This window comes from Coptis chinensis, chromosome 1 (genome assembly GCF_015680905.1).
Source record: "Coptis chinensis isolate HL-2020 chromosome 1, ASM1568090v1, whole genome shotgun sequence".
In the NCBI taxonomy this organism is placed as follows: domain Eukaryota; kingdom Viridiplantae; phylum Streptophyta; class Magnoliopsida; order Ranunculales; family Ranunculaceae; genus Coptis; species Coptis chinensis.
The window spans coordinates 15238391-15263558 of record NC_141456.1 but is presented as its reverse complement, the minus strand read 5'-3'; the positions used below and the strand labels follow the sequence as shown (position 1 = coordinate 15263558).

The window sequence follows — 25168 nt, the reverse complement described above, 5'->3', positions numbered from 1 at the left end:
AATTAGCATTCCACTATAAGATTTTTTCACTACTATTCCCTTGGAAAGTCATGTCCCCCCTTCATATAATTTATTATTATTATTTTTTTTGCTCAAATATAATTTCTCCCTTATTATCCTTTTCGAATTTATAACTTTTGCCAGAGCACATAGACAAATAAATATGTAGTAAGGACCAACGTAGATCGTTGCCAGGGCCGGCTCTGAACTTTGAGGGGCCCAAGGCAAATTTATTAAAATAAGTCTATATTAGCATGAAAAAAAAAATGCAAATGGCATCTCTAGTTTTCTTCACAATGGACATACTTTCATACATGTTGCAGATATATATTACACATACTAAAAAATATATGAAGTGTTTAAACAATTTTGTTTTTTTTTAAATGGCGATTTTGGTTCACCAATAAAATCACCAAGTATAATATTTGGATTCAGGGGAGAATCTAGGGGCAAAATTTAACCAATTTTTCGGTCGGCCCTACTAGTGTATGTTAATTGTTGCAGTCCCTCAGAGCCAATCCCTGATCGTTGCCTGTTGATTTGTAATAAAAATAACTGTAATGTGAGTTCCTTTGGTATTCACGACTCACAAGAACTGGAGTCCTCCAAATTGGGTTTTGAAATGGAACGTGCATAATCCCCAAATATAAAGCATGAAAATCACTCATTATGCAACATGGCATCTCTAGTTTCCTCTTCACAATGGACATACTTTCATACATGTGTTGCAGATATATATTACACATACTAAAAATATATAAAGTGTTTAGAACAGTCATTTTGTTTTTCTTAAATGGCGATTTTGGTTCACCAAGTAAGCTCACCAAGTAAGCCATAATCTTATTTGGATTCAGGGGAGAATCTAGGGGGCACGGGTGTGCTGCAGCACACCTAATTTTTCGGTCGAAAAAAAAATACTAGTGTATGTTAATTGTTGCAGTCCCTTGAGTGACAATCTTAGATTCGCCATATTTAGTTTTATTTCAAGTTTGTAATAAAAATAACGAGTCTAATACTGAGTTCCTTTGGATAAGACGTAACAACAAGAACTGGACCTCCTCCAAATTGGGTTTTTGAAATGGAAGGAAGCCATAATCCCCAAACGCAAAACCAGTGCGAAAAATAAAATAGACAATACAATTCGAGCCAGTACGTGTTTGTGAGAAGAAATATAAACAACGATGAAGAGTTGTTGGTTTCCGATACGCCTGGCAGCAAAAACGGTTTAGTAAATAAGCCGGTAATTTTCGGGCATTGGAATTAGCAAAAAGTCAATGCATATCGCTGTAAAGTTGCCACGTGTTTTTTCCTTTCCGGGTAATCATAAAGTCAAAGTGTGAAACCAATTGTAAAACAAATAGAAGTCCAATTTTAGGCATAAATAAAAGTGAGAAGAAGCGCGAAAAGGTAGATATATTGATGAAAGATGAAAGATGAAAGTTGTTTTATGTTTAGTAATATTTGTTTTCATTTATGTGAAGTGATAAAGTTGACTAGTGATCAGGAAAATAATATTGAGAATATGGACTTATTAGATCAACCAAACATAGAAGAATATCTAGCTACTGATTCTATCCACAGGACTCATCAGAAGCTTTTCTTGTAAGTTCCTAGCTTTTTTTTTTTTAAAATTATTATTATTTTTTTTATAATGAAAAAGGTGTGTGTGCATGCATGCATGCATGTGTACTTGTGTAGGCGCGATTTGCTCGATATTTCACCTGCATTAACTGAGGCTGCTGGTGCTATTATTGATGTAAGTACGAAGTAATTACATTATTATTCCTTCTTTTGGGTTTAGAAGTATTAATATTGATGTTGAATTTGATTTGTGGAACAAGTGTAGTTTATTGCTTGAAGGTTTTGCGTCATTGTAGTGAATATTTTTGTTCGTTAGAGATATACTATGACGAGAAATGTTGTAAGCAAGCACTTTTGATGGAATGTATTGAACAACGAGAAGGTTCAAGCTCCAATAGAGATAGAAGGAAGGGAAGGACTTTTGAGATGGTGTCAGTATGTAAAAGAGACAAGTCTAAGAATTTGTAGTCATTAATCATTACCTCTTCCATAGCCCCCTCGATCTTGGTTCCTTTCCCGATTAGACATTTTCCCAAACACCTCTTATGAAACTTTCTAGCATCCCTTACTGACATTCACCTCTTTTTCTAGCAGAAGAATAGAAAGTGGAACACAACCTAAGTCTCAGTAGAATGGGGCCTTTCACCCAAACATAAGATCTCATCCCAAGTTCCACACTATCCGACGTCCCCCCACATAACATCTGGAAAGAAAAGAAGAGGATAAAGAAGCAGCATCACCACAACAAACATCAAAACTATCATACTTGGGAAGTGATCCTTCTTTAAACCAAAAAAAGGGGATCTTGTAATAGCAATAATACTTTTAACCTTTGATTGTGTTTCATCACCACTTTCTGAAAAATTAGTTTTAGTAACCATTTTTGACAGTTCGTTGTTTAGAAACTTCACAAAATACTGACTAGCATCACTATGTGTCACCCCTATATTGCTTTATATGAGTACGTTTTGAAAAATTCGTGACTGAACTTCCAAAAAGAAGTGGCGATGACGACATGCACAAGGTGAAAATAGTGATGCAAGTCAGAAAGATCCAAAACAGAAAACCATTTAAGCCCTTATCCACCTGTTAACACTATCTTATTCTGTTTCACCGTTTCCGTGCCACCTAGAAGTTTCTTGTTGTAGATATCACCTTCATCAATTATCCATCCTACTTAATTTGTACTATATGCATTGCCTCTAAATTAATTTTCCTGGTTTCTCTATCATGCTCTGTAATTTGTTATCTATTAAACCGTTCATTGTTCAAGGCCAAAGACTCATATTTTACTTTATCCTTATTTTGCTATTATGCAGGATTCTTTTACTCGTTGTTTCAAATCAAATCCTCCAGAACGTTGGAATTGGAATGTGTACTTGTTTCCCTTATGGTGTTTTGGCGTGGTGGTTAGATATGTAATCCTATTTCCTGCAAGGTGAGATCAAATTTATTTTTGGAACTAAAATTGGCCTCGCTCCTGGAATAGAGTATTTTTAAACAGATAATTCTTGTTTAAGTTTATGGACTTTGTATATCCTTATCCAAAGTCTTCACCTCAAAAGGTCTCCTCTTTCTGTTGAGCGTCCTCTTTCTGTTGAGCCTAAATTTCCAGATTATAGAAAAAGGAATAAGGCTCCACATAACGTGGTCAGTCTTTCTTGATTGGGCTCGTGTGGTTATATTTCTCTTCGATTTCTGTACTTGCACCCCTTCATCCTACTTTTCTTTATTAATGAAGTTTATTCAACTTAAAGAAAAAAGCTCCACAATCTCCTTGTCTTTGAGGTGTGAACTCTCGTTTAGCTCATTCAATGAGCCTAGACACTCCCAAGATGCCCCTGACTTATGTTAGAAAGAATAATAGACCCACTTAGAGAAAGGCAATGGACTAGAGTATGCTGGCTATCTACCCTGACCAATGCTGTTGTTAGTACGAGAATAACTGCATAGCACTGTGGCGTGAGCGGAGAGAAAGAGAGAGAGGCGTTATTGAGGAGAAAGAGAGTTTGTTTTGAGTTTGGCGAAGAGACGAGAGTGTGAAGAGGAAAACCAAGACAGTCAGACGAACATTTGGTCTCAAGTGACATTCTGGCCACCCAAGCTAGGCCCATAAACGTTCTCTCTACTCACTCGACTAACATTGTTATTGTTGTATTAATATCCTGGGTCGATGACTTCTATATGGATTATTCAATGAAAAGTCTAGAAGAAGCTTAAAGGAAAAGAGAAAGAAAATCCATGAATAAAGTTCTATGATACTGACATTTTTGTAACATAACAAGGTTCAGGTAAAAACACAATTAACATTCTATTTGGATTGGCTTTTGATCTATTGTCTGAAAAGATAGGCACCTAAAATAAAGAATGACAATTGATACACAGGTCTGAACGTTGTAACCTGAAGTTGTTGGTTGGTGAGGGTTGTATGCTAGAAACGGTGAGCAGGAAATTGTGGCGTGCCTGGTTTGGTGGTTGCGTTCATGGACTCGTCATATTCTCGTTATTTTCCACTGATGAAAGTTCCTTGATCGCTGTAGGGTAATTGATTGTTTAGATTGTTTAAATTCTTGTGTAGTTAGTCTCCCTTGGCAATTTCTGACTAGTGAAGGTGAAGTTGATTGTTCAATTTTTCTGTGGATTTTTATCAGTTAGAGTTTGGGTCAGTTAGTTGATAGTGGTATGTATATATATCGAGAACTCTATACTGATACTCCTTATATCGAGTGATATTATGTCCTTTTGTTTAGATTCGCCTTGACTTTGGATATTTTTGTCTATATTTTTCATGATACATATTTATAGGTGAAATATGTTGGCTTCTGGGAAGATTCTATACTGATATTTTCGACCCGATCCTAAAACTGTTGGCTTATTGCCCTTTGAATTTGCAGGTTGCTGGTACTGATAATAGGATGGATAGTATTTTTTGTCTTCTTTATTCTAGTCCAATTCCTGTTGAAAGGGAATGATAAGTGGAGAAGAAAGTTGGAGGTATGATTTGTTAATTTCTCTAATTTGTCCAGTTGGGCACCTTCTATTTTTTATTTATTTGATTCCTTTCAATATGTTTAGGTAGGTAGGTTGGTATGGACCTTTATTTGGATGAAATGTATGAGTGCATGCATGCAGATACACATTTTCCGATCTGCTTGTACTTGAAATGCCAAAACTCCCGAAAAGTCTGCGAGCTATAATGTTGTTCTTTTTCCTTAGAATGAGATTGGCATGTTTCATGTTGTATGTGGGTTTTAAGTATTGGATATGAGTATCAGAGTATAGTGCTTAGCATAGACTAGATTTTTTTTTATTGTTTTCTTATTTTTTTTTTTTTTTTTTTTGTTTGTTTTTCTAAGAAACTGACATGAAATATGTCAAAAAACTTCAAACTATGAAAACTAGTATTAAAATTGAAATATGTCCAACTTTTGGTAAAAAAAATTCCTTTTCAGTTTGTTGTAATTTTCAAAGACAACATATTTCTTATATATATTATGTTTTTGAACAGGAAAGTAGGCACTTTATTAAAATCAAATAAATAAAGTATGACGAGAAGGCCTACAAATGCATGGACATAGATTAGTATTATATAAAAGGAAAACCCTCAGTTGAACTGCTGGTGTTAATCACCCCACATATGAATTCACAATGGATACCCAAAAGAAATACAAAATATTCATGGAGGTTGCAACATTTCCCGCAACTTGACCAGTCAAAAAAGAGATCCTTCGGTTGACAGGGAGATCTTATCAAACTCTGTCACAGTGTCACCTTGCCTTGAATTGGTCCAATTAACTCCAACAAAATGCCCAGAATACAAAACTCTCAAATGGTGTATCTCTACATTCCTCCTTTATCTTCGACCAAAGAAAGATTGGGTCTTTGATTGAAATATTTACCTCCTCAACAGGTGACAAATTGTTCCTGTTTTCTCCATTATCACTGGTTTCACTCCAACCAAAGGCTCCACTTAATCACAAAAGGAACTATGCTCCTCAAAACCCAGAGTCCACAATCTCAACTTGGTTTCACAATAGGAACATTATCCAACCTCACCAGGAAAGCAACAAGACTTGCAAGCAGGGGCGGACCCAGCATTTCAACTCTCCCCAGGCTAAACAACGATAGTCAGAGTCTTAAACAAAAAAAATAATAGACACATTCCAAAGAAACAACTGAAACACCAGAATTCACAAGTAGTCAAATATATATACTAATTCATCAAAATCTATAATGCACGGATACGGGTACATATATTGATACAGGGACACCGGTACGGGGTACGATACGGGATTTTTAAAATTTTAGGATACGGGGACGACATTGGGTACGACTATTTTATGTTATTAATTTTATTTTATAATAAAAAATAAAACAATTATATGTTCTTTTTTAATAATGGACAATCTGTTTTTATAGAAAGACATTTAAATGGGGCGTGAAAAACATTATTAATGGGCAACATATGTGTTACAAGCCTTAGATCTTTTTTGTAATGGGCTAGTTTTGTGGTACAGGCTTTAGTTATTTGTAATGGGCTTCAAGGGTTGACTAAAACAAGTGGCTCATATGCCATTATGTATGTAGTCACGTGTTTATTAAGAAGAATGATGTGTGCAACACGCATGTACAGATCTAGATCACGAAATAGTCAATAGTCACGAAATGTACAGATCTAGATCACGTGATCTTTTGGTAGACCACGAAATAGTCAATAGTCTCTCTCCCATTATCGGCTTAGATCTAGATCTCTCCACCATTGACAGAAACAAAAAAGGTAAGTAAAAGCAACAGATCTAGGTCACTTCTTAGATCTAGATCTCTTCTTTGCAGATCTTCTTCCTCTTCTTGAGAACATCTTCTAATCTTCTTCCTCTTCTTTCCTCCGCCTTTTTTTTTAAAGATTTCAGTTAACTTAGCCGTATCAGTGCTGTATTCCGTACCCGCATCGGTATCGTACCGGTGTCAATCCGGTATTATGACAAAAGTGATGTATCTGTGTATCATAGATCAAAATATCTGGTCAAGTTCGACTACAAATCTATTTAAAAAGCAAAACTACTTAAACGGTATTTTATGGGTCTTGCGGGCATCAAAATCATCTATTACCAAATCTAGATCATTATTATTAGCAAAATCTCTTTCAATGTAGATGACCATTGAATCTGCAAGAAACTCATCCTCCATCTTGTTTCGAAGCTGTGTTTTGATAATTTTCATGGTTGAGAATGCCATTTTTGTAGTTGCTGTAGATATGGGAAGAGTAAGTACAAGATGAACCAATCTATCAATCAAGTGGTAGGACTTCGACTTTCTAGTTTCAACTAATCTTCTACATAGCTCAGACATTGTGGACATATTATAGAAAACCAAATTACGACAAACATCAATCTCATAATGCTGCAGTTGAGTTATCAATATAAGTATCTCTTGATCATTGAAATCTTGAAAGTAAAATCTCTCAGCAAGACTGCAAATATCATCAATCCTAAATGATTTGAAAGCATCTTTAGGGGTCAAAGCAAAGCTAAGAGTAAAAAACTCTATTGTTTCCTCTGTGAATTTACTTTTCAACTCTATTAATTGAAAATCTATGACACTGTTATATATATCAACGCGATACCGATGCTCAAACGTTATGCAATTATGTTGCTGACAAGAACGACCCGTGCCCATCGTATAGCGTGTATCCATATCAGGCATATCAATGTTATTCTTCTTGCAAAACAAGTCAACTTTACAAAAAAAAGTGCTTTAACCATCGTCTCTCAGGTTTTGAAGGAGTACTTTTGTGGTGGAGACTAGATGCATAATATTAATAATGTTTTGAGATTAATCTTACAAAGCTTTGCAAAATATGTCAGTGATTCCCATAGTCTTACGTAGCAAATGTAACATGAAAATAAACTCAAACGATCTAAGTGCAATAAGAGCACCCTTAGCTCCCCCCCGATTAGAATTAGTTGATCCGTTTTTTGTGTTGTTCTCAAGAACACGAGAAAGTGCACTAAATGAACTATCAAACTTTTTACAGATTGAAAACGGGAGCTCCAACTAGTAGACCTAGCTCTCTGCAATGTCGTAATCGGTTCTCCCCCCTTCCTGTCTCCAGTTCATCACAATCAATTAATTTTTGAATTTCTTCGACTTGAACAACTAATAACTCAGTTTGGCGCTTAGGAGAAGCCTTAAAATAATTGACAATTGTGGCCAACTTTGAAAAAAACAACAAAATATCTTATATATCTTTAGCAGCTGCAACCAATGCTAATTGTAAACGATGAGAGAAACAATGCACGTAATACGCACTAGAGCACTCCCTAAGAAATAAAGCTTGCAATCCATTCTAAACACCCCGCATGTTGCTTGCACCATCATACCCTTGACCCCTCATATCATCCACAAAGAGATTAAGAGATTGTTCCGAACAAGAATATCACATATTTCATTCTTGAGAATTTGTAAACAAGTGTCATCAATGCAGACAACATCTAAAAACCGTTCACGTACAAAACCATCATAGTCGACAAATCTTAATACAAGAGCCATTTGTTCTTTATTTGAAATATCTTGTGATTCATCAACAAGAATGCAAAACTTAGTATCTCTAACCTCGCGAATCTTACCCCTCACATGATCACTAATAATATTCAAAAGCTCTTTTTGAATATTCGGAGAAGTATATGTGGTTTTTGGAAGCATTATCTAAAACACGATCAATATCAGGATCTAATTCAGCTAAGAACTCAATAAATTGAAGAAAGTTTCTATGATTACTTGATTTGATTGATTCATCATGTCCTCTAAGTGCACAACCTTGTAATACAAGCCATCAGAGAGTCCGTAAAATAGTTTTCAACATAAACCTATTCTTCACTATCTCCTGTTTGTATTGGGCATTTAAAAGATTACCAATATGCGGAGATGAATTCACTAGATCCTCACAAGCAGCTATAGTAGACATATGAGCGGAACAAGGGCCTCCAACATGTTGCAAAAATGCACACTTAACTCCACAATGAACTCTTTTCCAACTTTGAAATCCATTAACAACAAAATTATAATGTCTAGAACTAAAGACAAAGCAAGGAAAACAGAAAACACCATCTTTTTCTTCAGAATATTCTAGCCAAGGAAAATCGTTAAACCAATGACTATTAAAATACCGGTTTTGTTTTCCATTAATGGTGGGCGGATATTCGTCGAGTCTAGAATGAATTGGCCCCAATGTGACATAAGCTCGTCGGATCTCGTCACCCTGATTAATAGGATATTCACTTATTTGACGGCGTAACCCCGGATCACGTACCAAAGGACTAGTAACACCGGTTTTGCTAGATTCATTCCCTTGAAAGTTGGGACAAACTTGTTTAATGGGTTCAATCCCTTAAGGATTGGGATGAAATTGTTCAATGGGCTCAACTCTTTGGAGCTTTGAACGGCCTTGATCATCCTTTTCAATAGTTCTAGTAACATTGGATGTCTCGGTTTCTTTTGGTTTAAAGAATGAATCTATCTTTCGTCACTCCTTTTGACATTTTAGACGTCTGAAACATTAAAATAAAAAACAAAGGAAAAGAAAAACCTATTAACCATCAACATTTCATATTTTAAAGAACAAAGGAAAAGAAAAGAAAAAAAACTAACATATATAATAAATTACCCGAGGAGAATGAATAGTAGAATGAGTGAAGAACGTGGATTAGAATTAGGCAATTAGAGTTGTTAGTGAGGAATGAAGAATCAAGACTTCAAGAGATATCGCCGGGTTGTTTTTTTGTTTATCGTCTGTATTTTTGTTCAATAGATCACCGGGTTCTTTTGTTTATCGCTTAGTTGTTAGACTTCAAGAGAAACTTTTGGGCAACTGGGTTGGGCTTTAGATTTAGATACATATTAATTTTTTTTTTACCCAAACAAACCCCGGGCTAAAGCTTGGTGTAGCCCTCTCTTGGGTCCGCCCCTGCTTGCAAGATATATTTTTGTTATTCTATAGTCTCAATATATTACTCTGTATCTAAAGTCTAAACCATGTGTGTCGAACTACATAAAATGTATTTGTAAACTTTTTAATTATCGTCATTGAGATTAAGTGAAGAAAAGTAGCGTCGAGCAAAACCGCTATACCTGGTGGGTTACGCATCATGAAAGCATGAAATAACATTTACTTTCTTACTTTTGTTAACCTTTAACACTTTTTTGAGGAAATGTATAACCTCTTTGTTGTGTTATGTTTTTTTTAGAGATACTTGGGGGAGTTAATATGCAGCTTCTTTGTTGCCTCGTGGACTGGGGTTGTCAAATATCATGGACCTCGCCCTAGCATGCGACCCAAGCAGGTCTCTAAACCATAATTCATTTATTTTTTTATGAGATTTATCTATCAGCACAAAACTCTTGACATTCCTTATTCTTTTAATTGTTTTGTCCAAATCTAAACAGGTTTTTGTGGCCAATCACACGTCTATGATTGATTTTATTGTCTTGGAACAAATGACTGCTTTTGCTGTTATAATGCAAAAGCATCCTGGATTGGTTGGTAAGCTATCCAACGTCATGGCCTACGTTTTTTTTCTCCCCATTATGAATAAGGAAACCGAAGAGGGATAAAACTTTGGAGCCCAACTTTATATATATCATCTCTACAAAATTTCAACTCATTTAGAAATTTCTAACATAGATAAAAATTGTTATCATTTTTGAAAAGAAATCTAACGGTCTAAAAATGTCGAGCTTTTGCAATTATTTTTTGCCAATATTAGAGGTTTCCAAATGAGCTGAAATTTTGTAGAGATGATCTTAATGTTGAGTATATTATATCCACAAAAAAATAGATTTGAATTCATTTTCTAGGTGAAGTTTTACTTACATACTTATTTTAAGTTAACTTAAGTAGCTACTTTTTAGAGAGTGACTGTATATATATAAAGTTCTTCCTCTCCTAGACGAAGAAGTTGAAGACCAAATAAATATCGTTCACTTAAAGCAACAATAATTTTGATGAAGGAGCATGGAAGATTATTTAACTAGTATTTTAATGAAGTTAGTAATAGGTTATTAGAGTTTCCTATTTGTTTTAGAACTAGGTTATTTAGTAGTTTCTATTTTGGAATCCAAATAGAATTAGGAATATGATTTATTACTTAAAGGAATCTAGGCTGCATTGTTAATTGTTAGATAGTTTTTATTGAATATTTATTCTAAGAGAATTGTTCTTCAATTTGAAGGTTTAAGCCCTAGTTTTAGGTGTTTGATTTATTAAATCTAATTGGTGTTTATTATCGTTGTTGCTTCTGCCGACGAATACATCAGATGTCTTGGATGACTCCTAAAGAGTGCAACATATGTGGTTCATTTCTTCCATCGGACGAGCATCAATAGATAACCAAAATTAGGGGATTCTCAAAATTAGGGGTTTTTGAAGGGGACCAAAGGGGTTTGGCACCTATCACTATAATGCACTACCTATCTTTTCTCAAAGTATACAGGATTGTGGCCAAAAGGGAATCAAAGAAATAATAATTTATGGTCAATGTTTACCAAATTTTCCATGTTGCCTCATAGCACCAAGATTGCATATGGATTTGGCTCCATAACAAACCTTAGGTTGAGGCTTAGTAGGATATTGACATATGAAACACAAGAAACAATTCATTTTTTTTTTTTTTATGTCTTTTTTTTTTGTCAATACAATCTGCAGGACTACTGCAAAATATAATTTTGGAGAGTGTTGGTGGTTTTTGGTTCAACCGCTCAGATGCAATGGACCGCGAAAATTTAGCAAGAAAGTGAGGAATGTGTTCTTTGAGTATTCAATGATGTACTAAGTTGCATGTTGTTAATAAATCAACTTTATATTTTGCAGGTTAAGAGAACACATTCAAGGAGCTGACAACAATCCCCTTCTTATATTCCCAGAAGGAACTTGCGTAAATAACCACTATACAGTCATGTTCAAGAAGGTTTCTCTCTTTTGTCTTTTTCTTTGTTTAAGAATTTTGTTTTCGAAGAGAGCGTGTAGGCACTTGAGCTTTGGAATTGTTCCCATTCGTATCTCTATATGGAAGAAGAAATTCCAATTCTTTCCCGACACTGGGCTTCGATTGAATGTGTTGTTCCCTACCTAGTCATACTGTGTTACAAAGTTCTTAATGGTTAGGAGAGACTGCTATCTCTATCTCCTACTTGAAACATTTAGCATTCAACACCTTTAGTGACCACACTGCATGAGGGGGGAGGGGGTGATTGCCACTACAAAGATCAGTTTATATTGGGACCTCCATTTATTGAAACTGACTCTGTAATGTGCTGTGCAGTCAAAGGCTTGCCTAGCCCCGTCTAGGTCCATTGATGGGCTCTAGGCTCATTCCTAGAAGTGCCTAGGGAGGCTAGGCCGATCGCCTAGGCTCACCTCCAGCGCCTAGTTATCACCTTTGCCTTTAACTGCATAGGTAATGTGGTTAGAAATTGTTGAAAATAGTTTACTTATCCTTTGAACATCCGCCCGAGACTATTTTTAAAACCTTTAGTTTAATGACATTATCATCATGTGCTAGTCTGTTCTTTAAGGGTGTAAAGGTTGGGATTTTATGTGCAATTGGGTGAGCTTGTAAGATGAGGGATCTATTGTAACTTGGGTCTTTGAGGAGCTTGAGTGTGGCCGAGTAGTTTCTTGCTACTTATACCCTTAACGATTGTAATCTTGTATTCTTTTTTCTATTATAAATACTTAGTGAATTTTTCCGATAAGAAAAAAGGAAAAAGAAGAAGACTTAACTATCATCATTAAAAATCAGCGAAGTTGCTCTGTAGCCAAATCAGTTGTCTCTGTATAATAGTACAATTTTCATTTTTTCTTTTTCATTTTCATTTTCGTAATTTATTATTTTAGTTTCATATAACTACTCGTGCCTGTCAAAAGTCTTAGATAGTAAAATTTGTTAGGTCATGAACAATTCCTGGACTTATCATGTCTGCTCATTATGCGATTTATTTTGATTCTCCCCCAGTAATTGCATATTTCCACCCCTGTTTTTATTCTATTTTTTTTATCAATAAAATGAATTGCTTATTTCCATCCTTCAACTTTTGTTTTATCTTTTCTTTGTTCAGGGAGCGTTTGAACTTGGCTGCCCAGTTTGCCCAATTGCAATAAAGTATAACAAGATTTTCGTGGATGCTTTCTGGAACAGTAGGCAGTAATTATCTACTTAAAGAGTTGGAGGACACCATCTTTTTATATTTGTTTTATAAGTTTATATTTTAATTTATTTACTATAAGCCTATTGTCACTTCTCTGTTAGCTTGAGTGGTACTTACATACACATTTGAGTAAGAGGGTGTCTTATATTTAGTCACCACTTTTTACTTTTTGCATTATATGTAAATCGATTTAGTCTTTTCACGTGACTTTGAAGTTAGAAAGTTTGGAAATAGGCACTGTGTGTATTGTTGGTATGTTTGGTGTTACTTTTGTCCAGCAGTCTACGGTCATTTGGTATGTGAAAGAACTTCTAGCATCCTGGGCGTTCAGGGTCCATTCTCCCAAGGGTTGCAACCATGGAGCATTGTATTGATTTCCATATGGGGCTTGTTGTTGGGGAGAAACTAGAGGATTTTTGAGATTAGAGACTTGTTCATTGAGGAGGTAGTAACCTCAAATAAGGGACTTGTTTCTCATTGGGCGGTGATTTGGGAGGAATTTAGGAACACACATTTTGGGACCTTTGTATTCAGATGGACGTTGGTGGGCAATTGTAGTACATTTGCTGATGTAATGTTGTCTTATGTTGTTTTTGTTTGTACTCTTTTGTTGTGTGTAGGTCACACTTTATTTTCTTTTGTGCACTCCTTTAACAAAAAATTTCTTGTTTTGCAGACAATCATTTGCAAAGCATTTATTGCGCCTCATGACATCATGGGCTGTTGTTTGTGATGTATGGTACTTGGAACCACAAAATCTGACACCTGGAGAAACACCTATAGAATTTGCAGAGAGGTATGATTTGTGTTATTGGCATGTAATTATTGATTTTTTTTTGTTAGTATTTATAACTTGGGGATATCTGGAAAAGCTAAAAGAAAAAATGAAAAGAAAAATCGAGACAACACATGAATAACTGGACGAGTCTTATATTGATAGAAAGAAAATAAGTGGGATGAGCTTACACATGATTGGCTGCTTGCTTTGCAGAGTTAGGGGCTTGATTTCTGCTCGGGCAGGTCTGAAGATGGTTCCATGGGACGGTTATCTGAAACACTCCCGCCCTAGTCCAAAGCATACTGAGCAGAAGTAAGCTCTACAATACCTCTACTTTTGTTTTTGATTTAGGTCACGTCCAAAACATTATTGTCTAGTGATCAGTAGATTACTTTCATGTGATCTTTTACTTGTGAAAAAGTGAGTTTTGCAATGCTTGAATCAGATGTGTCCCCCTCTAGAGTCTAGACTTTTTGGGCAATTTTTGAGAGGTCTCACCTATTGATTAGTTCCCTTTTCTTTTCCCTAAGGGTATTACGGTTTATATTCTTGTCAAGCTTACCAAGGAGTGTGACGTTTTGCTTGTTAAAAGAGTGAAATTTGCAATGCGGGTATGGGTTACGTACTTGTGTCTCACTCTAGCATCTTAACATGGTTTTTCTTTATTCCTTTTCATTTTTTTTTTGCTAACTTGTTCTCTGTTTGGACACTCTTGTTCACTTGGTCAGTTTGTGATGCTTAGTTTTACTAATTTAATAAATGGTTGATTTCTTGTCAAGCTTACCAAGGATGTTCTTATATGCCAATTAGTTATGTGCAAATAACGCTGTACATCTTTATATTACTCTGCCTGCTTCGCCTGTCTCAGCCATGCAAGTTGATCCAGCTTGTGATTTGTGTCACGAAAAGTATTTTTTGTTTTTCGGAGGATGGGGGGCAGAGTGATGAAAGCCTTGTATTATTTCATATTTAGAAACTTCAAAATTGCCTAATTTAGGACCATAGCCCTACATTCAGTTTTGCTGTGTACTTTTCAGGCAACAGATCTTTGCTGAGTTGGTGCTTCGACGTCTGGAGGATTAAAGAATATATAGGTTTTAGCCTTTGTATGTTCTTTAGATTTTTCTTTCATTTTTTGTGTATTTCAATTTATCACTTTTGAAGAGCACCCTATACGAAAGTGTATATTACATACAAAACTAAGAAAAAAGAGACAAGGTATTATTTAATTGGTCTCCTTCTTGTTTTTGTTTTTTTGTACAATGCTGTGTACGTATTAGGAAAATGTAGGCTGTAATGATGAATATCCCAAAAAAGTATTAAATTAAGAGAAAATTTACTGTGCACAGGAGAGAGGTGTGCGCGAGAATCTAGGCTACTCATCAGGCAGGGGTGCGTGTGTATTGCCCCAAGAAGTACTGCAATCAAGGTCCCTCATACTTGCATACAGGTGCAGCCTGCGTACTCTAGAACTGCTAATATATTAACTGGTTGATACCCCCAATGAGTTGTGAGTTGGTCTGCCCCAGTTTCAGGGTAGGTTTATTCGTTGACAAGTCAGAATCCCCGACCAAACCTATGAAATTCTGGCTAAAATTTCAGAAATCCGGTTACACAAAAATGAAAACGAAATTGCGTTGAAAAGTAATTTTGCCCGGAATTCAGAGGCAACAAACTAATAAATGATATTTGTATTAATTACTGAATATATATATTCTGTTTAAGTCTCAGCAAAGGCATGAAAAACCATCTTCTCTGATGGTTGGTGGCAGAACTGTAGAAGTGAAGCAGATTCAAGTAGATGGAAGTTTTGTTTATCTATAATTGTCTTACTGATAACGGTCTGGCTTTGGATACAAGCCTATCTTATTACTTTGGCAATAGAATTCCAGAACCCGAACGCAGTAATAAAATATGATAGGTGCCAACTGGAACCGCGTTAACCGGCCAGAACATTATTACAATTACTGAGTTTAGGTACTTAGCCAACTAAAGACCATCGTTTCTAAATATGGAAGTTTTAGTAGTAGGAATGGAGTTATAGTCTGTTGGAGTGGGAAGAGAGACAATCTTATACCCAATTACGGAAAAGTCAAGTTGGAGTTGGAAGCGCATATTTGGTTAAAAGAAACAAAAGAAGAAGAGCAAGTAAGAGCAGGTGGAACTAAAGAAATATCATCGGGAGTCAAGCTGTAGTTAGTACTATCATAGGATCAGCACGTATCAATGTATCATGATAAGTGCCTTAATGTATAGGTTTGGGTCCTACCCTACTAGTGACTTTCAATTTTCAAACCTAATATGGAATGTGATTGGTTGTCGAAGAACATGCAATGTTCATAAGAACCAAATTTGCTTATTCATTCAGAACTTGTATAAATACATGTCTTACCTGAACTCTAAATCACACAATCAGCTCAAGTGCTCTTCGTAAACATACTTCACTTACAACTCCAAAAGCTCCAAAGTTCATCTATACCATTTTTTCGAGAAGAAAATGAAGGCAGCAGGAGCAATGGAACTTGGAGAGGCTTCAAAGGTTTCATCCCACAGAAGAGGCATGAACAAAGGGGCATCTATACTAGACTTCATTCTAAGGCTGGGTGCACTTGTGGGCACGTTAGGAAGTGCTATTGCCATGGGAACAACTGATGAAACCCTTCCCTTCTTCACACAGTTCATTAGATTCAAGGCTGAATATAATGACCTCCCTACCTTCACGTAAGTTGTTTAATTTTCCCTTCGTATATCCGATCATTATAAGATGCAAGGCTATCTATTTTTATAACAATTTAATTTGTTCTATTTTCTGTTCACAGGTTCTTTGTTGTAGCAAATTCAGTTGTAAGCGCGTACCTTGTTCTGTCCCTTCTCTTATCCATCTATCACATTGTCAGGACTGGATCAAGAAACACTAGGGTGGTCTTGATCTTCTTCGACACGGTAGAGTAGTTTAACTTGTAATTCAATGAATGACAAACTATTTTGCTCTCAACATCTTTATTTTGTTATTTTGAATATGAGTTTAGGCTAGTCAGACTAAAAAATATACATATATCTTCATGTATATTAAGTTCCAAATAAAGATGCTGTATGAAAATTCTTTTGAATGTTTATAGTTGCTTTGGATCTATCAGATTGGAATATAGAAGAGATTTTGCAAAGGACTTTCCACTCTTACATGTCGTATTTACGGACAGCTTTTATGTTGATACGGCGAAAATAAAATTGGTTAAATTTAAATAATGATCTTACAAAGTGTATTTACTGTTGAAGGCAATGCTTGCTCTCCTCACTGCTGGGGCTTCTGCAGCAGCCGCAATTGTGTACCTAGCGCACAAGGGGAATGTTCGCGCTAACTGGTTTGCAATCTGCCAACAGTTCAACTCCTTCTGCGAGCGTATCTCTGGCTCATTGATTGGATCCTTTATTGGAATTGTCATTATCATACTCCTGGTCTTGTTATCAGCTGTGTCTATCTCTAGGCGTTGATTTGCTGAGACAGATTGTGTATTTCATATCATGTGTGTTTAAGTTGATGCAGTGCATCTGTGTGTTTGTGTGCAAGTGTTAGTGATTTTTATTGCGTGTGTGCACCTTTATATTTTGTAATATTCTATATTCTATGACCATTCTTCTACATAATGAATTTGTTCCGATCTTTATTACTCATCAATCCAATATGTTAAATTATCTTAATTACTACTCAAGATCAGTTCTAGAAGCAGATATATGGATCTTCTGGTTGACCTCTGTGTTAAAATTACTGATATTGATTAGGGTGTAAAGTAAACTTCTCGAGTATCAATGAGATTATAAGCTAAAGGTGAAGAGTAATTAGGGGTATAAATAAGACGCCAAAAACTTGGTAGTATAATAATAAGTGAAATGGCTAAAACATCCTCTAGGAATTTTTTTGTTAAAATTGGTTTCACATATGACTTGAGGGTATAATTGGAAAGAAGATTAGGATGCTGAATGAATTTATTTATAAGTCTCCTCTCGAAGCCTTACTTATAACAATGGCGGCATGGACAGCCCTTACTCGTCATCTAATTACTCGACGACTTCCAACTCGAACAGCATCATCAGCGTTTCAAGCCGATGCTTATATATATAATCAACAAAAATGAGAGACTCAAGGTATATATTCGCACATTTGTTACTGCTGTTAGGTTATGGAACCGTTGAGTTTTGATCCGGTGTCCGACCATGTTGTCGATCTTCAGCATGTTTTCATTTCGAAGAAGAGGCAGCGCTTCTCAAACGGACCCAATTCCGGGCGACGCTCATGTTTCTTGGAAGTTGGAAAGCGAAGAAGGTCGCGCCGCTTTCCTTTTCCTTTGCCTTACAAACCAAGGCTCCACCTTTTTGGAATTTTGACAGTTTGTCGATATTTCGGCCCAAAGCCCATTTTCTCACTCTTTTCTATGTGTATCTATATAAAGGAAATAGATTAGGGTTTTGAGACAACTTTTGAGAGACTAATTTCATGGGAATTGTGGGAGCTTTATTGAGCTAGGGTTTGAGTGAGGTTGCTTGTTCTTGATTCTAGTTATCTCTTGTAAACTCTTCAATCTTTACTATAAAGAAAACTTGGCTTTTGTGTGGACGTATGTAACATTTACCGAACCACCTTAAATCTTTGTGTATGTTTGCATTTACTTCCATATTTATTGTTTGCTATGAATTGTAATGATAAATTAGTGGTTTTGCTTTATTGAGTTTGTTGTGATAACTACCAAAGTCTTGGGTGAGTGACTTTCTTGGAGTGATCTTCAAGTTGAAGTCATTTGGGATTGAAAGTAACTAGGTTGAGGTGTGACTTTTTAGTGAAATCTCCCAACAAGTGGTATCAGAGCGTTAGGTTGAATCATAGATACAAGATGTTTGAAGAAAAGACTACACCTTTAGCATTGAAATCTAGGTGTTTGTAGAAATTCTTTTGAGAGGTTCTCCATCGTTGTTTTGGTTTATTGGAAGTCATGACGACTGATAAAGAAAACTACAAGATAGAGAAGTTTGATGATACAAACTTCGGCTATTAGAAGATGCAAATTGAATGTATACTCTATCAAAAGGATTTGTATGAACCTTTGATGGAAGAGAAGCAAACAAGTTACAATCAAAGTAAATGGGATTTGCTAGATAGAAAAGCATTGACGATAATTCGATTGAGTCTCTCAAAGTCGGTTGCCTTCAATATTAAAAATGAGAAGACGACGACGTCTCTCATGTGCATGTATGAGCAACCTTCGGTCGCGAACAAGATCAATTTGATTACCAAGCTCTTCTCTATGAGAATGTCGGAGAATGATTTCTTCAAGGACCACTTAAATAAATTCAACCAAACGAAAGACCAATTGGAGTCGGTTGAGATTACATTTAGTGATGAAGTGAGAGCGTTGGCGATAATAGGACAAACGCCACCAAGTTGGAAGGATACGGTTGTGGCTATTAGTGGCTCGGCGGGAATAAATAAGTTGAAATTCGATGATGTGGTTAGTATGATACTAGCGGAGGAAATTCGAAGGAGTTCGGATGGAGCCTCGACATTGGGTTCGGCTTTGAGTATCGAGAGCGAAGGGATGCATATGCACAAGGGTCGTGGTAGACCGAGAAATAGAAGGGGGAGAATGAACTCTCATGCCCCGAGAGATGAGCCTAGAGATGATAATATCATTATATGTTACAATTATGGTTTTCCTGACTACTATAATAACCAATGCCAAGTACCAAGGAATGACAATTACAAGAAGAATCAAGAAGCTAATGTAGTTGAAGTGGAAGATGATGCTTTGATATGTTCGATGGAGAATAATAAGGAGTCTTGGGTTTTAGATTCCGGTGCATCATTCCATGTGACCTCAAATCGAGAGTTCTTTGAGAACTATACCAAAGGTGACCTTAGAAAGGTCTTTCTTGGTGATGACCAATCTTGTGCCATTGTTGGCAAAGGTGATGTCCGTATCATGTTGACAGATAAGACATGGTTATTGAGGGATGTTCGAGACGTTCCGGATTTGAGTAAGAATTTGATTTTTGTGTGGCAATTGGCAAGTGAAAGATTTGTTATAATCTTCACGAGGGATACTTGGAAAGTTTCTAAGGGTTCTCTAATAGTCGCTAAAGGCGACAAGAATGGTACTCTCTACATGACCGCACATGAGTGTGGAATGCTATGGCAAATGGCAAAGAGGATTCGAATGTTTGGCATCACAGACTTGGTCACATGAGTGGGAAAGGAATGCAAATCCTTCACTCCACTGGTAAACTCCCATTAGAGTCGACGGACTTTGACTTCTGCGAGAATTGTATGTTTGAAAAGTAGAGAAGGGTGAGTTTTTAGGAGATGGGTCGAACTCTAAAAGCTAAGAAGCTTGAGTTGATTCATACAGATGTCTGGGGGCCAGCTAATGTCTCTTCACTTGGCGGAAAGTTACATTTTGTGACTTTCATTGATGACCATATTAGGAAGGTGTGAGTCTATTTCTTGAGACACAAGTCTGAGGTATTGGAAGTGTTCAAGACGTGGAAGACCATGGTTGAGAATGAGACATGCTTTAAAGTGAAGAAGCTGAGATCCGATAATTGTGGAGAGTATGTTGATCCAGGTCTTGAGAAGTATTGTGCTAATAGTGGCATCAAGATGGAAAAGACTTTGCGAGGGACACTTTAGGAGAATGGGGTCACAAAGCGGATGATTATAACACTGACATATAGGGCTACGTGTATGCGTACACTAGCAGGCTTGCCTGAGCAATTCTGGGCAGAGAGTGTTAGCACAACAACTTACCTGATCAACCGAGGACCATCAGTACCTTTGGATTTTAAGATTCCAGAGGAAATGTGGAGCAGGAAGGATGTGAACCTTTCTCATTTGAGAGTGTTTGGGTGTGAGTCCTATGTGCACACTAGTGACCAAGCTAGGAGTAAGCTTGATGATCTTGGTTATCGTTTTTGGGATGACCAAAACCGGAAAATTATTTGAAGCAAAGATGCCTTGTTCAGAGAGACAGTTTTGTACAGGGACAGAAAAAAAGCACAACCCGTGGAGTTGGTTACAGATAGTGGCACTGAGTATGTTGAGTTGGAAGGCTCTGATATGAGTCGTGGTGTTGTAGAAGTTCCACAGTCAGATGATGATAGTAGTGACTCGGGTGAAGAGACTACGCCACCAAGTCCATCTCCACCTCGTACACTAAGAAGGTTATCGAGGCAAATTGTACCGAGCATAAAGTATCCTCCCTCCACCTATTTATTTACTGATGATGGTGAACCTCATTGCTATGATGCGGCATTGGAGGTTGGTGATGCTAGCGAGTGGGAGCTTGTTATGCATGATGAGACGAAGTCCCTTGTCTTTAGTGTCACTTGGGAGTTGGCCAAAGTACCTAAGGACATGACTCTACAAAGCAAATGTGTGTATCGAGTCAAGAAGGAACATGATGGTTCCAAGAAATATTTGGCAATGATATTCTCCCAAAATACTTTTCAGTCAGTGTTTAGTATTGTTGTAGCGGAATGTTTAAATCTTAAGCAGTTAGACTTGAAAACTGCTCACCTCCATTGTGACCATGTTGAGGAGATTTACACGCGACAATTGTTGAGTTTCCTATGGAAGGATAGAGAGAATATGGTGTGCAAACTGAGAAAGAGCTTGCATGGTTCCCAACAAATTCCTAGGCGGTGGTACATGGTTTGCACGCACCCGGATATATCCCATGCAGTAGGAGTTGCTTGGAGGTTTATGGCTAACCTTGGCAAACATCATTGGGAAGCGGTGAAATGGATATTGTGTTATTCATGGAGTACCACGGAGACATGTCTATGTCATGGTAGGGGTGTTGTGAAGATGAAGTTGAAGTGTTCAACTTCGTCGGGTCTTCTTGCTTGAAGACCATGATGGATGAGCCGAGTGTTTCATTAGTAAATTGAATTTGGATTGAGTTATTACAATTAAGATGTGATAGGCATGTAGAATCTCGAAGGTTCCAAGTGGGAGATTGTTAGGTTATGGAACCGTCGAGCTTTGCTCCGGTGTCCGACCATGTTGTCGATCTTTAGCATGTTTTCATTTTGAGAAGAGGGCGCACCCGCGCTTCTTTACAGCTAGACCCAAGGGGCGCACGTGCTCATATTACTGGAAGTTGGAAACAAAGAAGGCACGCACATGCTTTCCTTTGCCTTGCCCAAGGCGCGCCCGTGCTCCACCTTTCTGGAATTTTGACAGTTTGTCGATATTTCAGCCCAAAGCCCATTTTCTCACCCTTTTTTATGTGTATCTATATAAAGGAAATAGATTAGGGTTTTAAGACAACTTTTGAGAGATTCATTTCATGGGAATTGTGGGAGCTCTATTGAGCTAGAGTTTGAGTAAGGTTGCTTGTTCTTGATTCTAGTTACCTCTTGCAAACTCTCCAATCTTTATTATAAAGTAAACTCTCCAATCTTTACTATAAAGGAAACTCGGCTCTTGTGTGGACATAGGTAACATTTAATAAACCACCTTAAATCTTTGTATCTCTTTGCATTTACTTCCATATTTATTGTTTGCTATGAATTGTGATGATAAATGAGTGGTTTTGCTTTGTTGAGTCTGTTGTGATAACTACCAAAGTCTTGGGTGAGCGACTTTCCTGGTGTGATCTCCAAGTTGAAGTCATTTGGGATTGAAAGTAACTAGGTTGAGATGTGATTTCCTAATGAAATCTCCCAACAACTGCAAGCTATATATATCGCTAAGATTGCCTTGTTTTGACTTTGATTCACTGCTAAAATATACTGGGATGGGATTGGAATTTAGTTTAATTATTATTCCTTAGGCTGACAGTTGTTTTAGATTGCGTTTGGCAACTGGAATTACAAACTAATTAGAAATATATTTGCATTGGTGCTCTATATATACATATGATAATGAAACAAAAAGTCAATCTAAAAAATCTCATATATACATGAGAATGATACAATTGAAGCCCTAGCTAACAAGAAAATTAATGTACATGGCTAAAGCCCAATTCGCAATATCATGGATCAATGTACATGCCCATTAACTCATATGGCTAAGGCTGAACTTAACCTTAGCCACATGGCTTGCCACTAATGTACATTGATTTATGTCCAGATTCATTTCTTATCAAATAGATAATTATCAGTTAAGAGTTATATTCTATCACAATTACTCAAGCAACAAGATTACTTGAGCTACAAGGACTCTCTACTCTACCTATATAAATACCACATTATTTTTCATAAGGAACTACGTGGAAACTTGATCCCTAGAGAACAGATCTTGGGTGCGTAGGGCAGCCATTATTTGGTTGGTTTCATCTCCCCAACATCAAATTCCTCTGTTTCTTAGTGTGTCCTTTACCATTGCTCGTTGTGTTGAAGCGGTTTATTGCGAAACATAATTGGCGCCGTCGGGGAATTTAGAATTCATTATCCGTGAAACAATCAAGATGGTAAGCACAAGAATCGGACCAAATAGTCGACATATTCCTCCTGCTAATAATACTCGCAACCCTCGAAATTCAAATCGGCCAATGCGAGAACCATTGAACAATCAAGTTGATCCTAGTGGTAGGATCAATTCTCAACATCCGACTGTAGTAGCGCAACCGCCATCGCCTCCGCCATCGCAAAAGGCCGTACAACCGCCGGCACCAACCCTAACAGCCTTGCAACAAGAAAATCGACAAGTCAGTAATCCTCCATGCGGTCCGCCGTCTGTCCATGTCGATCCTTCAGTTGACATGGATATGGACGTGGACATTACTCTCACGCCAACTAGCGGAAAAGGTGATAGTAACAGCCAATTCACCCCTAATACGGTTGAGCGGGAGTTACGACGAGTCAAAAATTTAAATAGGAACTTGAGAAGGAAGCTGGCAAAGAGGCAAAGGCCGGTGGACGATGTTGCAAATTCAACAACATCAAGGCGACCACGAAGGGACGCAAGCCATTCCAGTGTATGGGACCGTCTTGATGATCGCCTTCGTCGTCCTCGACAGCGTGCTATTTCTCGCCACAATCAACCGATTGCACGCTCTAGGAGTAATGACCCTATTACCCGTACTTATGGGGAGAATCGGATTGGCAGGGATAACTACTACCCTAGACATGTCCGATCTCAAAGGGAAGATTTACCTCTGAGAAGCAATTTCAGGGAAGACCGCCATCCGAAATATGTCCGACATGACTAGGAAGGCGGGCATCCCAGACAAGAGCAACAAAATATGGAGAAGTGGTATAATTATTCCGACCACCCGGCCAAGGGTGACTACAGGCGCCTAAACGGCTGGTTCTGAGGGGATAGACAAAGACAATCACCGGTCGGAGAGCTGATCGTGCATACCGCCAAAGATCTCTAACTCCAATAAGAGATAATGGAAGGTATCCTTCTCCACATGGGCATGACCGGGGGTGTCCAGTTGTTCGAGCCAATACTTTAACTCTAACAGAACAATAGCTGAAAGAGTTGATTGCAAAAGAACTTAACGATAGAGAGTCAAGGGATGTAAGAATGAAAAACTTGACAGTCAATGATGGCGTACTTGATAAGTTTTCGGTCGACATTCAAGAAGCTTACCACCATCCCGACTTCAAACAACCCGATTTTGAACTTTATGATGAGTTGGAAGGAGATCCTGGCTTGCATGTTCTATCGTTCAAAAATAAGTTGGTGTTATGGGGTGGAGATGATCCGCTCATATGTAAGCTCTTTCCATCGACTCTAAAGGGAGAAGCACTACGTTGGTTTAGTGAGTTGCCTTCAAGATCAATTCACCAATTCAATGAACTAGAAAATCAGTTTGTTAATCGTTCCGCCACAATTGCAAGGCGCCAAAGGATGTCGACTCACTTCTACGAACATCAAGCAACAACGTGGCGAAGTTATGTACTTTTTGTTACTAGGTTCGAAAGGCAGCGGCCAGATGTTCGAAGTTTCGATGGGATGCTTCTTTTTGCCTTTAAAGAAGCATTATATTATGAAAGAGACAGAAGTTCAAACTTCATTGTAAGGGATATTTACCACTCTCTAATTAAAGATGTCCCTAAAACTCGATACGATCTGTATGTTAGGGTTGAACAACACATCCGTATCGAGGAGAACCTATCGGCGAAAGCAGCAAGGGACAAAGATATTCGGAGTAAAGATTTTTCTGATAGCAAGAATTTTAAGCCAAAGCAAGGACAGTCAGATCAACAACATAACGATGGAAAGAATGACAATCAGAAGCAAGTCAATTTCAATCGTGATGGAAAAACTCTACCTGAGCTAAAACTGACCCCGCTCAATGCCAAGTACTCTGTTATATATGAGAAGTTGAAAAGTGGGAATCTTCTTTCCCCGCCTTATCCACTTTTCGAGGAAGATACCAAAGCGACAAAGGGACAAAGCTTTGTGGTGTAAATTCCATAATGACTATGGCCATGAGACGAGAACTTTTGTAAGCTCTCTCGGGGTCGGATTCAGAAATTAGTGGAGAAAGGACTTTTAAATGAATATATTATTAAAAACTCTCAACAGGCAGTTGCTGCAACTTATGAACATGTCATTAATGTCTCCCATTCTCATGTTGAGTCTCTTTCCAAAAGTCAGAG

General features: G+C 37.3%; 2 protein-coding genes across 9 annotated transcripts; both read left to right on the top strand.

The window, feature by feature from the left end:
* The first annotated feature begins 901 nt into the window (after positions 1-901).
* On the top strand, positions 902-15380 carry LOC147522425 (glycerol-3-phosphate acyltransferase 9-like). Of its 8 annotated transcripts, none has more exons than XM_086593373.1 (14): positions 902-1407; positions 1482-1602; positions 1699-1756; positions 2901-3019; positions 3967-4122; positions 4476-4575; positions 9825-9920; positions 10024-10120; positions 11282-11369; positions 11447-11543; positions 12694-12779; positions 13460-13579; positions 13775-13873; positions 14092-14587. In XM_086593373.1, exons 2-14 carry the CDS (start codon positions 1523-1525, stop codon positions 14156-14158), a joined length of 1263 nt encoding a protein of 420 aa, XP_086449499.1. In that variant the 5' UTR covers positions 902-1407; positions 1482-1522; the 3' UTR covers positions 14159-14587. The 8 variants fall into 8 exon arrangements, with proteins under 8 accessions (XP_086449499.1, XP_086449511.1, XP_086449487.1 ...); XM_086593369.1 differs by lacking the exon at positions 14092-14587 and adding exons at positions 14599-14667; positions 14911-15380 and having other exon boundaries at positions 1343-1602; XM_086593385.1 differs by lacking the exons at positions 3967-4122; positions 14092-14587 and adding an exon at positions 14599-14824 and having other exon boundaries at positions 960-1407.
* Positions 14911-17227, top strand: CASP5 (casparian strip membrane protein 3). The gene is made up of 4 exons (XM_086593389.1): positions 14911-15011; positions 15978-16282; positions 16381-16504; positions 16838-17227. Exons 2-4 carry the CDS (start codon positions 16059-16061, stop codon positions 17051-17053), a joined length of 564 nt encoding a protein of 187 aa, XP_086449515.1. The 5' UTR covers positions 14911-15011; positions 15978-16058; the 3' UTR covers positions 17054-17227.
* Positions 17228-25168: the final 7941 nt, after the last annotated feature.